The sequence below is a fragment of the Pygocentrus nattereri genome, chromosome 7 (assembly GCF_015220715.1).
Source record: "Pygocentrus nattereri isolate fPygNat1 chromosome 7, fPygNat1.pri, whole genome shotgun sequence".
Lineage (NCBI taxonomy): Eukaryota > Metazoa > Chordata > Actinopteri > Characiformes > Serrasalmidae > Pygocentrus > Pygocentrus nattereri.
Window position 1 is genome coordinate 18,002,294 of NC_051217.1, and position 14,293 is coordinate 18,016,586.

The 14,293-nt window shown below is 39.9% G+C and overlaps 1 protein-coding gene across 3 annotated transcripts in view; it reads right to left on the reverse strand.

Moving 5' to 3' along the window:
* Window positions 1-2,899: 2,899 nt before the first annotated feature.
* The window catches only part of LOC108429227, a 34,416-nt gene continuing 23,022 nt past the window's right edge, over window positions 2,900-14,293 (reverse strand). For 2 of the 3 annotated variants that reach the window (XM_017700873.2, XM_017700954.2), the window contains exons 2-3: window positions 10,302-10,418; window positions 2,900-5,467 (exon numbers count right to left, since the gene is read on the reverse strand). In XM_017700873.2, the coding sequence (XP_017556362.1) occupies window positions 4,072-5,052 (981 nt within the window). In that variant the 5' untranslated portion in view covers window positions 5,053-5,467; window positions 10,302-10,418 and the 3' untranslated portion in view covers window positions 2,900-4,071. The remainder of the gene's footprint in view (window positions 5,468-10,301; window positions 10,419-14,293) is intronic. The other variant, XM_037539872.1, reaches the window with a different exon arrangement.

Here is a 14,293-nt window from a genome sequence, read left to right on the forward strand (position 1 = left end):
ATTCATTTTGGAAGAATCTGTGATTAAGTCACGCTGTGGAGATTGTAAAGTATGGATGTCCGAAAAACTTTCATTACTACGTAGTTTAAGAGCAAGTAAATGGCTTGGTCGGCTGCTGTGAAAATAATAATACTGTCTTGTTCTATGAATTAAAAATTCAGAGTGTCGTTTAAGAATTGAATTAAGCTCTTTTTTAGCCAGTTCTAATTCAGTTGCAACTGATTTATCAAAATTATGTTGTAAAGAGTGAGATAGGGTAGATATTTTATATTCAAGGTGATTAATTTTAGACAATTTTGTTTTATTTAGGTGAGAGGCAAAAGAGGTTGAATAGCCCCTAATAAAGCCCTTAGAAATGATCATTTTGAACAGAACCATAGTTTAAATCTGTAAATTCCTTGAACGAGGCACAAAAATCAGATATAAATTTAGTGTTTTGCAATAATGTAGTGTTAAAACGCCATTTGGTTGCATGTTGTGATAATTTGAAAAATGTTATCTTTGCAATGTTAGGATGGTGATCTGACAATGAGAGCGGACAAATATCAGCTGAATGTGTCATTTGTAGCAGAGAGGAAGATGTCAAAAGAACATCAATTCTGGAGAATGATTTGTGTCTGGCAGAGAAATAAATATATTCTCTGGAGGATGGATTTAGGGTACGCCATACATCAATCAAAGTGAAATCGGAAATAAGTTCGTTCAGAGCAAGGGTGGATTTGATTTGTATATCAGATTGATTTGCATTTGAGCGATCTAACGAGTTATTAGGAACAGCATTCATATCTGCACCAATAAGTAACGGAGAATCGAATTTAGAGAGATATTTAGATAGAGCTACAAAAAACTCAGAGTCAAACACAGCTGGGGCATAAACTGAAACAAAAGTGAGTTTTTTACCACCAATAATCACCGTAATGTGAGAAATTCGACCAGATACGTCAGCACCTGTGTGAAGGATTGATATATTCAATTTCCTACGTAAGATAATTAATGTGCCGTTATGTTTTTTCTTAGCAGAGGAATGTGCTGCTACCTTAAAATATTTATTTGACATTCTAGCCACATCGGTGTGTAAAAGATGGGATTCTTGTAGTAGAGCGATATCTATTCTTTTCCTCCGCAAAATCTCTAGGCAGGAGACTCTCTTTGAAGGCGAATTCAGGCCCAGGACAATACTGTTACTACAGACATAAGTGATTATAAAAACTAGGATGAACAAGACGAAATAAACTAGGAAAAATAGGAAATATAACTGTAATGTTTGGGAGATTACTATTAAATAAATGAGATACTGTCTTAAACATCAAAAGGAACTGGCCGGAGAACAAACAACCCTGGGTGCCATAAAACCATAAATCCCATATTAGAACAGTTTTTAACAAACCCCTCTGGAACGGGGAGAACCCAAGAGAGAACTTTTTTCTCCCCGGCTCCAGACCCAACATATAGATGAGCAGTGACACGTTAGCCGGCTTAAGCCCGGCAGCGAGAAATCGCACCGCACCCCTGACATTACAGATATATCAACCTTATATTGAATATCAAAAACGTACAATGGGGAATAATAAAATAAATAAAAAACAGGGTCTCTCCCCAAGAATCAAACTTATAAAATTTCAAAACCAAAGAAGGTAGATATAACAGAGGAGGCGAACACGCGATGTCGGAAAACTTAGGAGTTACATAGGGCTGACGGTGTTCCTAGACAGAAGCTGCAGCCGCTCCTCTGCTTCTTGGGGCGAAGAAAAAATGTGCACAGTACCTGAGATGGTGACTTTAAGCTGGGCTGGATAAAGCAAAAAGCTTTCAATACCCTCTGCTCGGAGAGACTTCTGAAGTGGAAGAAAAGCCATTCTTCTCTTAGAAATGAAGGAGCTATAATCAACGAAGAAACGAAGATTAGCACCCGAATGGGAGATGGGACCGCTGGCCCTGCTTGCCTTCAGGAGACGCTGCCTGTCCTGGTACCGCAGGAGTTTGAAGATGAAGACGCGCGGGGAGTTGCGTGAGTCATTCTGACTTCTGTAGACGCGGTGAGCTCTTTCCACTTCCATCTCATTGTTGCCCAGTGCTGGAAACCACTCTTTGATAGTCTTTTGAATAAAGCCAGTGGGGTCGCTACCTTCGGTTCCCTCGGGGAGACCCACCAGGCGAACATTGTTGCGGCGGGAGCGGTCCTCTAGGTCAGCCAGCTTCTTCTCCATGGCCTCGAGACGTGAAGTATGCTCATTCAGCAAAATTTTCTGCTCGCGCTGTTCGCCCTCGATATAAGTGCCAACACTGGTTTCATCTGAGCTGAAAATTCATCCCGAATCATGGAGAGCTGAGCCTTAAAGTTTTCCGCTAGTACCTCAATCTGCGTCTGGAGTAAACTGGCCTGTTTTTCCAATGACTCGGCTAGCAGGTCCGCCATTTTAGCGAATTCGGGTGAGTCACTTTGCCTTTGTTTTTTCTTGATTGGAGAGACAACTGGAGAGGGAATTGGTCTTGATTTTGCGGTAGACATCTCAGCCATCCTGTCACCAGCAAATGAATTCAAGTAGAATTATTAAAACGTCAAAAAAGAACAGAAAACGGGGAAAGATGCGAGAGCTCTAGCTGCGTGCTGCCATCCCGGGAAATCGGTCACGTGATCTCCCTAAAATGTCCTATTTCTGAAGTACTGAAAATTAGCATGTGATCACCTGTGACTTAGCAATACAATCTAAAGCCCTATTCAAGTTGGATTAGTTTTACCAGATAACCAAATTAACTCTTATAGCCTGGATCATTATCTTATTACTTTTTATATGTACTAAAGTATATTTTTTAAAAATATGGTCTTTGTAAAGAAATTAGAATCATAGAAGTTGGAACACTCCTACTCAAAGGTTTTACTGATTTTCTGAGTAAAAAATAGGTATACATTCTTTATTGAAAAAAACGTAAACATGGCATCTCCTGCAAACTTTAGCACTCTAATTCTATTCATTTGCTGAATTAACCATACCGAGGGAAAAAATGTTGCATATACAAAATATGAAACATACTTCTGCAAGTTTCATCTTCCTGCTATGCTAGGTTTAGAAAATATACAGTATATACACACAATTTTATATATTCTATAAAAGATGCACTTTTCACTAAGACAGTCTACCTAATAAAAGTAATTTAGCCAGTTGTTTTTAATACCCATTTATCCTTCTTGGATTCCTTTGTTGGATTCCTTATTCAATCTCATTGTATTTATTGGTTATAACAATATACAAAGGCATTTTAAAACAGCTATGAATACAAAAATAAAAATAACAATAAATTTAGAGTAATTGTTATTGTAAAACCTGTTCTGTCCTGGAAGCTGTCAGTTGCAAAATGATCAGGAGAATAATGATTGGCAGATGTGCACAGACATGAAGTGTAAACAGAATTCGTGGCTTAATAACTTATTGAATTTTAAACTACTAATTGATTATTACAAAGTACAAAAGCACTTAATTTGACTTTACAAACTGTTGTAAACAAAAAAGCTGTTTACACGCTGTTGTAAACAAACAAAAAAAAAAGTTCCTCAAATTATTTTTTACTGCTCTTCCAACAGCAATGTTGTTAATGCTCAAAACCAAACACTCTATTGGGTAATATTAACAACTGGCTTTGGAAGCTGGAAGTAGTGGCAGTTACTATATAAAGATTAAGGTGCAAATAAACTTAAAAATATAACAGTAGTGTTTTTGCATAGAATAAACTGAAAGAAATGCAAAGGCTTCTTGGCAATACAAACTCCCTGAGTGTCACTTTTGCCAGCAAAAATAAACCGCTCCCTTCTCTTAACACCATGATAAAAATTACCCTTATACATAAGACATATGCAAAAAAACCCAAAAAACAAAGACTAGTGTCTTTGGTAATTTTAACGTCCTTCACACAGCAGATTGGGCCATCCTGTCTGGCAAGCACACCATGTGACACCAATAAAAGTCTCGGGCAGGACTCTGTATGCTACATTTTCACACATATCTGTACTATGATTAAATCGTAAGAAGCTCTGAGCATTGTTGGTTCAAGTGTGACTTCATTATACAGTTGATTTCACTGAATATTCAGTGCTTGTCTAAGTACTTCAGATACAGCAGGAATCAGCTTATCTGCATAGTCCCACAGATGTGTATCCCTTATAACGGATTCCGGTGAAAAGTATTTACTTGGATAACTTTTAATGTGGTACATGCGGGCGATTTTGGGGTCCACCCTGACAGTACCACCGATGGAATCCAAAAGGCCATGTACTGAAGGTTTAAACACTAACCGGGGATTCATAATGACTTTGAAATTGTTGAACTCATTTGGGTCATTTGGTATCCTGTATACATGTGGTAACATGTTTTCTCCCTCAAACTGTTTCCATAAATCTGGTGTATTCTCAGGTGTCTTATTACTGGAAAGGGAAATGGGAAATATGTTATTCTCAAACTCAAATCCTGCATGATGTTGGTAAATCTCCTCCAGATGAGGAATGAGTGTTGTCCAGTTATCTTCTTTCAAAGGAAGAATTAGCTCATCCAAATCTTGTAGAGCTACATATTGACTCTCATACATGTAACGATACACACAGTCATTGAGAGCTGCAATTTGCCCAAAGTAATGCAGTTCTCCTGGTGAATCAGACTTCTTCCATCCCCTGGACACCTTGATGTAGGACGACACAGTCCATGGGATGATTTCCACAAAGCCTTGCCTAACATAGTAGTCCAGAACCTTCTGCGTATCTAGATGACAATTGATCTTGTAAATGGCTACCTTCTGAACACCAAGCAGCTTGAACATCTCCATGGCCTGCACAAGCCCCAACACATTCATGTAATCATACATTACAGATATACATACTGTAAAAGCATAAGGGAAGTTTTCTGTCCTGGGCTGTTGATTCCCAACAGGTTGGAAGGATTGTATATTCCATAGAGATCCATTTCCTTCATGTATTTGGGAAGTAATAGCCACAAACGCTGGTGTTTTGCATGTTAGTGAATGTCGAGGCTGGCAGCTGCAGAAATGTTCCTTCCATCGCAACATAATAAGCAGTAGTATTGCACTTCTTCACTACGAAACACTATAGCAACTGTTTGTATCATTTTACTGCTTAAACGGTGCTCCACATAGGAACCGATCACATAGGCTTTGTGGTGAGCAACTTTAATCATGGGACCATTCTGCACCGGCACACCACATGCCGTTAGGTGTGGTTCAGCACTTGGCAAAGCGTTTGGTGTAGAACTCGGTGTAACATGTGTAGTTCCAAGAGGAAAGTCAGGTTGCTGTTCATCATGAAGCTGCTGAACAATCTCCTTTTCTGCTCCGGTCCCGATCCGGTCAAAATAAACTTTAGGAGACTTGTATCCTAAATGGACAAGGATGAAGATGATTATCAGGATTACCAGGAGAGTCTTTGGAGAGAGGTTTGGCTTTCTTTTGGGAAAGCAGCGCTTCACTGTGAAGACAAAAAAAAAAAAGTTGTTACATATTCAGGCAAAATACAAGTTTTTTTTCTGAAGTTGCTTCCTGAGCATTAAAGGGATTTTTCCCTGAAAAATTAAATGCCTAAACGAGTTGTTTGCTGTCCAAACTTGTCTTCTTTACTTGAAAATTGGAGCTATAGTGCTAACTTTACAAACACTACAAATACAATAGTCATCCGAATCTTCACTGTAAATACATCCCCAAAATTTCTTTCAACTAATTCAAACCACAAGGTCAACATAGTTTCAAATGTATAAATATTTGTTTTGATAGTAAAGATAATAAAAATTAAAATAATTGACAGAAGCAGCTCACTTAGTATCATAAACAAGCAGGCTCAAACCTGGTCCTGGAGAGCTACCTTACTACAAAATCTACTTCCAGCCACAGTTTGCCACACCTACTCCAGCTACTCAACCTCTTCCCAAGTCACTGATTGGCTAAATCACAAGTATAGGGTTATGTAAGGGGTGGGGCAACTTTCTTGGATACACGTTGGAACTAAACTCTGCAGGAAGGTAGCTCTCCCGGACTAAAGTTAGAGATCACTGTCGTAATCTTTAGGTATTTAGCTAACTGCTGGACCTTTATCCTGAAAGTGAGGTCACACAAGGTCATAATATATATCAACAGTCATATTTGCTAACACTTACTGAATGTCATGCTTGCAAAGTAGGCTAAATTTGTGAGGAATCACAGTAAGCCTTGATGTTAAGAAGAGGCATCTAATGTATTCACCTTTTCTACATTTAATGTTATTGTATTCTCAAGTTAATTGCAGGAGCTTGATAACGCAAGCAAGAGGCTGTGTCTAGCTATGAAACAAACAGGAGTGTAATAAACCTTCATAACTATAACTGTTAACACATGCAGAAAAGCTTAAATAACTTATTTGCTAGGAGTTTGGGCAGGGACTCAGCGAGAGATCAGTCACTATGTGAGGGAGAGGAATGCAAGTAGCTGACATATACGTATTGATTGGTACATCGGTAGATACAGTGCATCCGGAAAGTATTCACAGCGCTTCACTTTTTCCACATTTTGTTTTGTTACAGCCTTATTCCAAATTGAATTAAATTAATCTTTTTCCTCTAAATTCTACACAAAATACCCCATTGTGACCATGTGAAAAACGTTTTCTCGAGAGTTTTGAAAATTTATTAAAATTAAAAAACAAAGAAATCATATTTACATAAGTATTCACAGCCTTTGCTTAATACTTTGTAGAACCACCTTTGGCAGCAACTACAGCCTCAAGTCTTTTTGAATATGATGCCACAAGCTTGGCACACCTATCTTTAGGCAGTTTTGCCCATTCTTCTTTGCAGTACCTCTGAAGCTCCATCAGGTTGGATGGGAGACGTCTGTGCACAGCCATTTTCAGATCTCTCCAGAGATGTTCAATCGGATTCAAGTCTGGGCTCTGGCTGGGCCACTCCAGGACATTCACAGAGTGGTCCTGAAGCCACTGCTTTGAGATCTTGGCTGTGTGCTTCGGATCGTTGTCCTGCTGAAAAATGAACCGTCGCCCCAGTCTGAGGTCAAGAGCGCTCTGGAGCAGGTTTTTATCCAGGATGTCTCTGTACATTGCGGCATTCATCTTTCCCTCTATCCTGACTAGTCTGCCAGTTCCTGCTGCTGAGAAACATCCCCATAGCATGATGCTGCCACCACCATGCTTGACTGTAGGGATGGTATTGGCCTCGTGATGAGCAGTGCCTGGTTTCCTCCAAACATGACGCCTGGCATTCACACCAAAGAGTTCAATCTTTGTCTCATCAGACCAGAGAATTTTGTTTCTCATGGTCTGAGAGTCCTTCAGGTGCCTTTTTGCAAATTCCAGACGGGCTGCCTTGTGCCTTTTACTAAGGAGTGGCTTTCGCCTGGCCACTCTGCCATACAGGCCTGATTGGTGGATTGCTGCAGAGATGGTTGTCCTTCTGCAAGGTTCTCCTCTCTCCACGGAGGAACGCTGGAGCTCTGACAGAGTGATCATTGGGTTCTTGGTCACCTCCCTGACCAAGGCCCTTCTCCCCCGATCGCTCAATTTAGACGGCCGGCCAGCTCTAGGAAGAGTCCTGGTGGTTCCGAACTTCTTCCATTTACGAATGATGGAGGCCACTGTGCTCATTGGGACCTTCAACGCAGCAGTAATTTTTCTGTATCCTTCCCCAGATTTGTGCCTCGAGACAATTTTGTCTCGGAGGTCTACAGACAATTCCTTTGACTTCATGCTTGGTGTTTGCGCTCTGACATGCAGTCAACTGTGGGACCTTATATAGACAGGTGTGTGCCTTTCCAAATCATGTCCAATCAACCACAGGTGGACTCCATTTAAGCTGTAGAAACATCTCAAGGATGATCAGTGGAAACAGGATGCACCTGAGCTCAATTTTGAGCTTCATGGCAAAGGCTGTGAATACTTATGTAAATATGATTTCTTTGTTTTTTAATTTTAATACATTTTCAAAACTCTCGAGAAAACTTTTTTCACATGGTCACAATGGGGTATTTTGTGTAGAATTTTGAGGAAAAAGATTAATATAATTAAATTTGGAATAAGGCTGTAACAAAACAAAATGTGGAAAAAGTGAAGCGCTGTGAATACTTTCCGGATGCACTGTATGACGTCACCTAGGCCAAATTTAGTCAGACCCAACTCAAACAATTCCAACAGAAGAAAATGGTAGAAAATGTCATTTCAAAATCTTGGAAAAGATGAGCAGTGTTGTTTCTCTGCCAGTTCACAGTAAAGATATCACAAACTATAGATACTAGAAGAAAATCATAAAAATGCCTAGACAGGGCATTTAAGATTGAAGGTGAGCCCCATTCTGCTGGGTAGTCAGAATTTTGTCATAACAGCATTGTCTAAAATGTCTGACCTCAGCGTTTGTATAAAAGTATGATTTGTCTTGAGAGGTCTATATATTTCAATTAGTAACGTCAAAATGTCCCTAAAAGGGTTGATCAAAACAATCAAAATCTATAAATTTAACAAACGTTGTCACTATTATAAATGAATGCCACTCTTCCTCCTCGCACGCCCTGTTTTACTGTATGAATAAATCTGTCAATGTTGCAATAAAGAAAAAACATCCAGCGGACTGTGGACAGTAACACATTGTAGATGAGAGGTCATCAGAGGCTGACCAGAGAGAAAGCTGACAAAGGCTTTAGTAACTCAGATAACCACTCTGTACAATTGGGGTGAGCAGAAAAGTCTCTGAAGAAAATCTCAGAATGCACAGCATATTGAACCTTCAGGTGGATGAGCTACAACAGCAAGAAGACCAGGTCAGGTTCCACTTCTGTCAGCCAAGAACAGAAGCTGAGGCTGCAGTGGGCAGGCCCACCACAAGTGGACAACTGAAAAATGAGCCTGGTCTGATGAATCTCAATTTTTGCTGAGGCACACAGATGGTAGTTTCAGAATTTGTTGCTAACAGCAAGAATCCATGGGCTCAACTTGCCTAGTGTCAACAGTCCAGGCTGGTGGAGGTGGTGCAATGGTGTGGAGAATGTTTCACATTTTGCGCCTGTTAATATCAATCAATCATAGCTTGAATGCCACATTTGAGTTTTGTTGGTGACCATCTGCATCCCTTCATGACCACAATTTGCAAATCTACTAATGGCTAATTCTAGCATGATAAAGCACCATGTCACAAAGCACAAGTCATCTTAAACTGGTTTAATGAACATGACAATGAGTTCAGTGCTCATCAGGGATCTTCCTACTCACCAGATCTGAATCCAGTAGAACACATTTGGGATGTGGTAGAACCCGAGATTTGCAGCATGAAAGTGCACAGAAAAATCTGCAGGAACTGCACGATGCAATCACGTAAACATGGACCAGAATTTAGAAGGGATGTTTCCACTGTCTTGTAGAAACGAGGACATTAAGAATTGAGGATCTTTTGAGAGCAAAAGGAAGCCATACCCAGTATACAGTATAGTGTTCCTAATGAAGTGCACAAATGCACTCATTTTTGCGACATGACAAAAACAGTGAAGCATCACATCCCTATATCACCAATGACAATGTAACACCAAAACAGCATTCAGCACTATATAGGCCACCTGAAAGACAGGCCTCCTGTCAAGGGGACATAATGTCAGAAGACTCTCTGTCAGACTTCTGTCACAATTCAAAGCAGTTTTTGTGGTTTCTATAATCACCTCTGTGAGCAATTGTGAATTGGCTATTTTCAATAAAAATTAACAATAAAACCCTCAGAATGAGTTTGTCTACATTTTAACCATTTAACAGATGTTTTATAGAGCTACAGACAAAAGAGTCTCTATCTCTCTCTCTCTTTCTCTCTCTCACACACACTTTTTTCTGTCTGGGGCTGACACAGATGTAAATAAAGTTCACTACAATAAGACAACAACCAGATATACAGAGCTACAACATCAGCTTTAACTGTAAACTTCTTCACAGACTGGTTTTTCTTCTCTTGCTGCTTTGGATCAAAATCATTTGTATAAGCTGAATAAGTACACAAAAGACCAGGCCTAAAAGCACTCTAAATTAACGATTGACGTTTTTGTTTTATTGCAAAGAAACAAAGTACCTGACACAAACCTGGGTAAAAAATGTAGGTCTAATCATTATCTGGAGATTTAAATATCTGCGGTCAAATAAGGACACAGACAAGGATTACAGACGCTGGTACATCTGAAATCAGCGGGCTACAGCAACTGTACATATATAGTTTCAAAAACATCAAAACTAGGATGAATAAACGAAATAAATAGACAAAAGACCTGGACTAAAAGAACCATCTCACACTTACCCAGACCACACATGCTTTTCTGTTGCGTCATTGCTCTAAGCAACACCGTTCCAGAAGCCGTTCACCTCCTCACAAGACCCAGAATAAGGCGACTGTGTCCGCCAGGCTATAATTAGACTGTAAAAAAGAAGAACAGAAAGCCGAATCAGGACATTTAGTTCATGAAACTGACATACTGAGCTAAACGCTCTCATACATTGAGCGCTGATGCAGCTGTTACGTTTACATACAAATCGAAAGTAACAGTTGACTCATCAGTTCAGTTTACTGGGTGGGTCCAGAACTGCTGCAGGCCCTCAGCCAGAGGATGAGCTGCCCCAACATTTTCTCATGCGCACATACTGTCTTGCACTGTATCTCTTATACTGGCTGACGTAGTTGGTAATTCTGAAAGCAGCCGGAGACACTTCGGAGACAATGACACTTCCTCCCCCCAATTAAAAAGGCGCACAATGTTAAAGGGGGATCTCCTTTGGTTGTGCATTTCCACCAATTAAAAAAAAAAAATCCATCTTATTATGCCTGAGGGGTGTGGTATGCTTGCACACATCACCCCTGCCCACTAAACAGTTGTGGTGCTGGTTGTTGTTGCTGTTGTTGACTTAATAGAAATGTGTTTGTATTGGTTGTGTTTAGAATAGGAGATTGCTCATCAAGAAGCTACTGAAAGGCAACCTGATTCTTCTCTTGGAACCATGTGTGCTTCACCAAGTGCTAAGCCATACTTAACGGCATGTGGTGTGCCGGTGCAGACTGGTCCCATGCTTAAAGTTGTTCACCACAAAGCCTAGGTGATCGGTTCCTATGTGGAGCACCGTTTAATTAGTAAAATGATACGAACAGTTGCTGTAGTGAGCAAGTGCAATACTACTGCTTATTACGCTGCAATGGAAGGAACATTTCTGCAGCTGCCAGTCTCGACATTCACTCTGATCACTTTGAATTTGACTATGGCACAGCAGATACTATTTGTCAAGTCCCCACAACATGCACAACACCAACATACGTGACTGTTACTTCCCGAACGCATGAAGGGGGCAGATCTGTATGGAATATAGTATTTCCAACCTGTTGGTAAGCAACAGCCCAGGACAGAAAACTTCGTGTAAGCTTTTACAGTATGTATATCTGTAATGATTACATGAATGTGTTGGGGCTTGTGCAGGCCATGGAGATGTTCAAGCTGCTTGGTGTTCAGAAGGTAGCCATTTACAAGACCAGTTGTTACCCAGATACGCAGAAGGTTCTGGACTACTATGTTAGGCAAGGCTTTGTGGACATCATCCCATGGACTGTGTCGTCCTACAACAATGTGTCCAGGAGATGGAAGAAGTCCACTTCACCAGGGGAACTGGAATTCTTTGGGCAAGTTGTGGCTCTCAATGACTGTGTATCGCTACATGGATGAGACCCCAAAATCGCCCGCACGTACCACATTAAAAGTTATCCAAGCAACTACTTTTCACCAAAGCCCGGTATAAGGGCGACATGTCTGTGGGACTATGCAGATAAGCTGATTCCTGCTGTATCTGCATCAACAAGTCAGACACAAGGGCTCGCTTTCTACTCTGTTTATTCTGAAACAGATTTTACAGTGTATTAATCTTCTCTTGCCTAAGAGGGCTGCAGACCTCGCAAGCATCTATCTCTGCGCTCTTGCTCGCCTGATGGAGCTCATAGTATTTCTTTTAAAAGAGCACTTTTCACATTACAATAACATGCACATGATCGTATACTACATCATTTGCTCCTATTATAAAAAAAATCCAAAAGTACAGACAAAAGCGTTTTTTTTTCCTCTTATTGCACAAGAAAAGTGAACATACTGCAGAACAAATACAAAACTGCATGGCGAGCAACAGCAAAATGCACAGATAGGAGGGAACAGAATGGAGAGCACATGCCTGAAACAGTTTACAGACCTCACAAGCTGAACATATGAATATAAAACTAGAAGAAATGAGAAGTTTTTATAATGCAACTTTGCTACTGAGGCTGAGTTTTAGCTCGTTATATAGCTACTGTGGCTCAGTTAGCTGAAGCACATGTCAGAGCAATAATTCAAAACTACACTCCAAGATTACCACATGCTCATATAATGTGTTAGAACAATGTTTGAAAGCTTTTCATTCGGTATGAACTGAATGAAATTATATATTAATGAGTAACCACAGCAGCTACACACCATCCAACTCAGAGCTCGTCTGATGGAGGTATAGCAGCAGCAGAGGGACATAGTCTGCAGTGATGTCACGGCAAGAAAAGAAAAGCTCCCTAAAAGTAATTGTAACCTTTTTTTATAAAAATATAAATAACTTTACAATTGTTCGGAACACTTTTTACAAAAATGGAGTCATTTAGGTGAAACTCAATATTTTATCAGCTGTTTAATTTCAACTCCCATTACATGTACACCGCGACATTTATACAACATGACCTGCTTAATCTTCTGATTATGAATTCTTAAAGGAGGTGGATCAGACGAGAGAGATCAAAAATGATCTCCTCTATTATTTGTATTAATAATAAGAACATTCTGGTTGCACCACTAAACCAGCCTAATAACACCCTGTTGAAATAAACTGATGCCAACATTATTCATCAACAGAGCTAATAACGTAGAATCATCAAAATGTTTTGCAATAACATGATTTGGATCCTGATTTTTGCAGTCTTTTGTATACAGTATACACAGAAGCAGAGCACATGCATGTAGATTTGAATTTCTTTAGTTGAATTTCCATATTAAAAGTGCTCTATTAATAAAGATTACTGTTATTATTTTTTATTCGTGGGAGACAGAATTCAGCACAACACTTTATTACCCAAAGTAAACACCTACAGTCTCTAGCTGCACTGTGATTTTTAGAGTTTGCAGTAAATGTTAAACAAAATCAAGATGTCTGCTTTACATGAATGAAGATCTGGGTGTAGTTTGAGTTTGATATAGGAGAGGATGTATTTACAAAAAGAAAGTGTGTGTCTATTGACCTAGTTTTTGTTAGCAGTGTTAACTTGGAGTCACTGAAGAAGTTATTAAGAATAAACTAGATGGAGGTGCACCCTTTTGAGGAAGTTTATTTCAAGATGTCGTCATACAGAGATGTTCATAGATCACCGGCTCAGTCCATTCTCCCACAGAAACAGGAGCAAATGAAAATTATAGTGTTATCACCCTCAACTGGCCCAAATAATCCCCCCCTCTAAGTCTCAAGGTTTCATACCCCTGATAAACACACAGAGAACAGTACGGAATATTCTAAGGTGTGTGGCCGTACTACCAACAGTGGTACTGGGTGCAATATCAATACAATAAAAGCACCCCACCTTGTACTTATGCAGACACCTAAAGGAAATAGAGCTTCGACTATGCCACCCCTATAGTATGGGGAAGGGGACCCCTCCCACAGGCCACTCAACCAAAAGAGTGTCTAGAGCCAGCAAAGAATACACCTGCAACAATCAGAATATAAAGTTGCAGTACACATTTATTTATTTATTTATTTTATTATTTGAAAAAAAAAATTAAGAACAAAGAGTCTTAAAGATTGTAGTTACTATTGATAACTGTGGGATTCAGGCTAATTACCAGGACTAGTTAGCATAGCACAGGCCCCAAATAAACAAATGTGGCCGAGGAGGTGCCCAAGCCCCCGAAGCTCTTCGCCCAAAAGTACCCCCAATCAACGACCAATGACCATACAAAACCACGCTCACCAAATAAAGACCACCCACAGCAAGACTACACAACTAACAAATAAAACACCCAAAGATGGCACAGCCAGAGCACTGGGGCAGCCCACCCTGTGACCACAAATCAAAGAAAAAAAATAAATAAAAGTAGACACCTTCCAGGGTGCAACCAGGAACAAATCACCTGTGATATGCAATTACAAATTTTTATAAGCAACAACGGTAATACCTAAAACCTCAATCCCAACACTACATCCTAAACCAAAGACTAAAATCCATAAAGATAGATACAAGTGGCA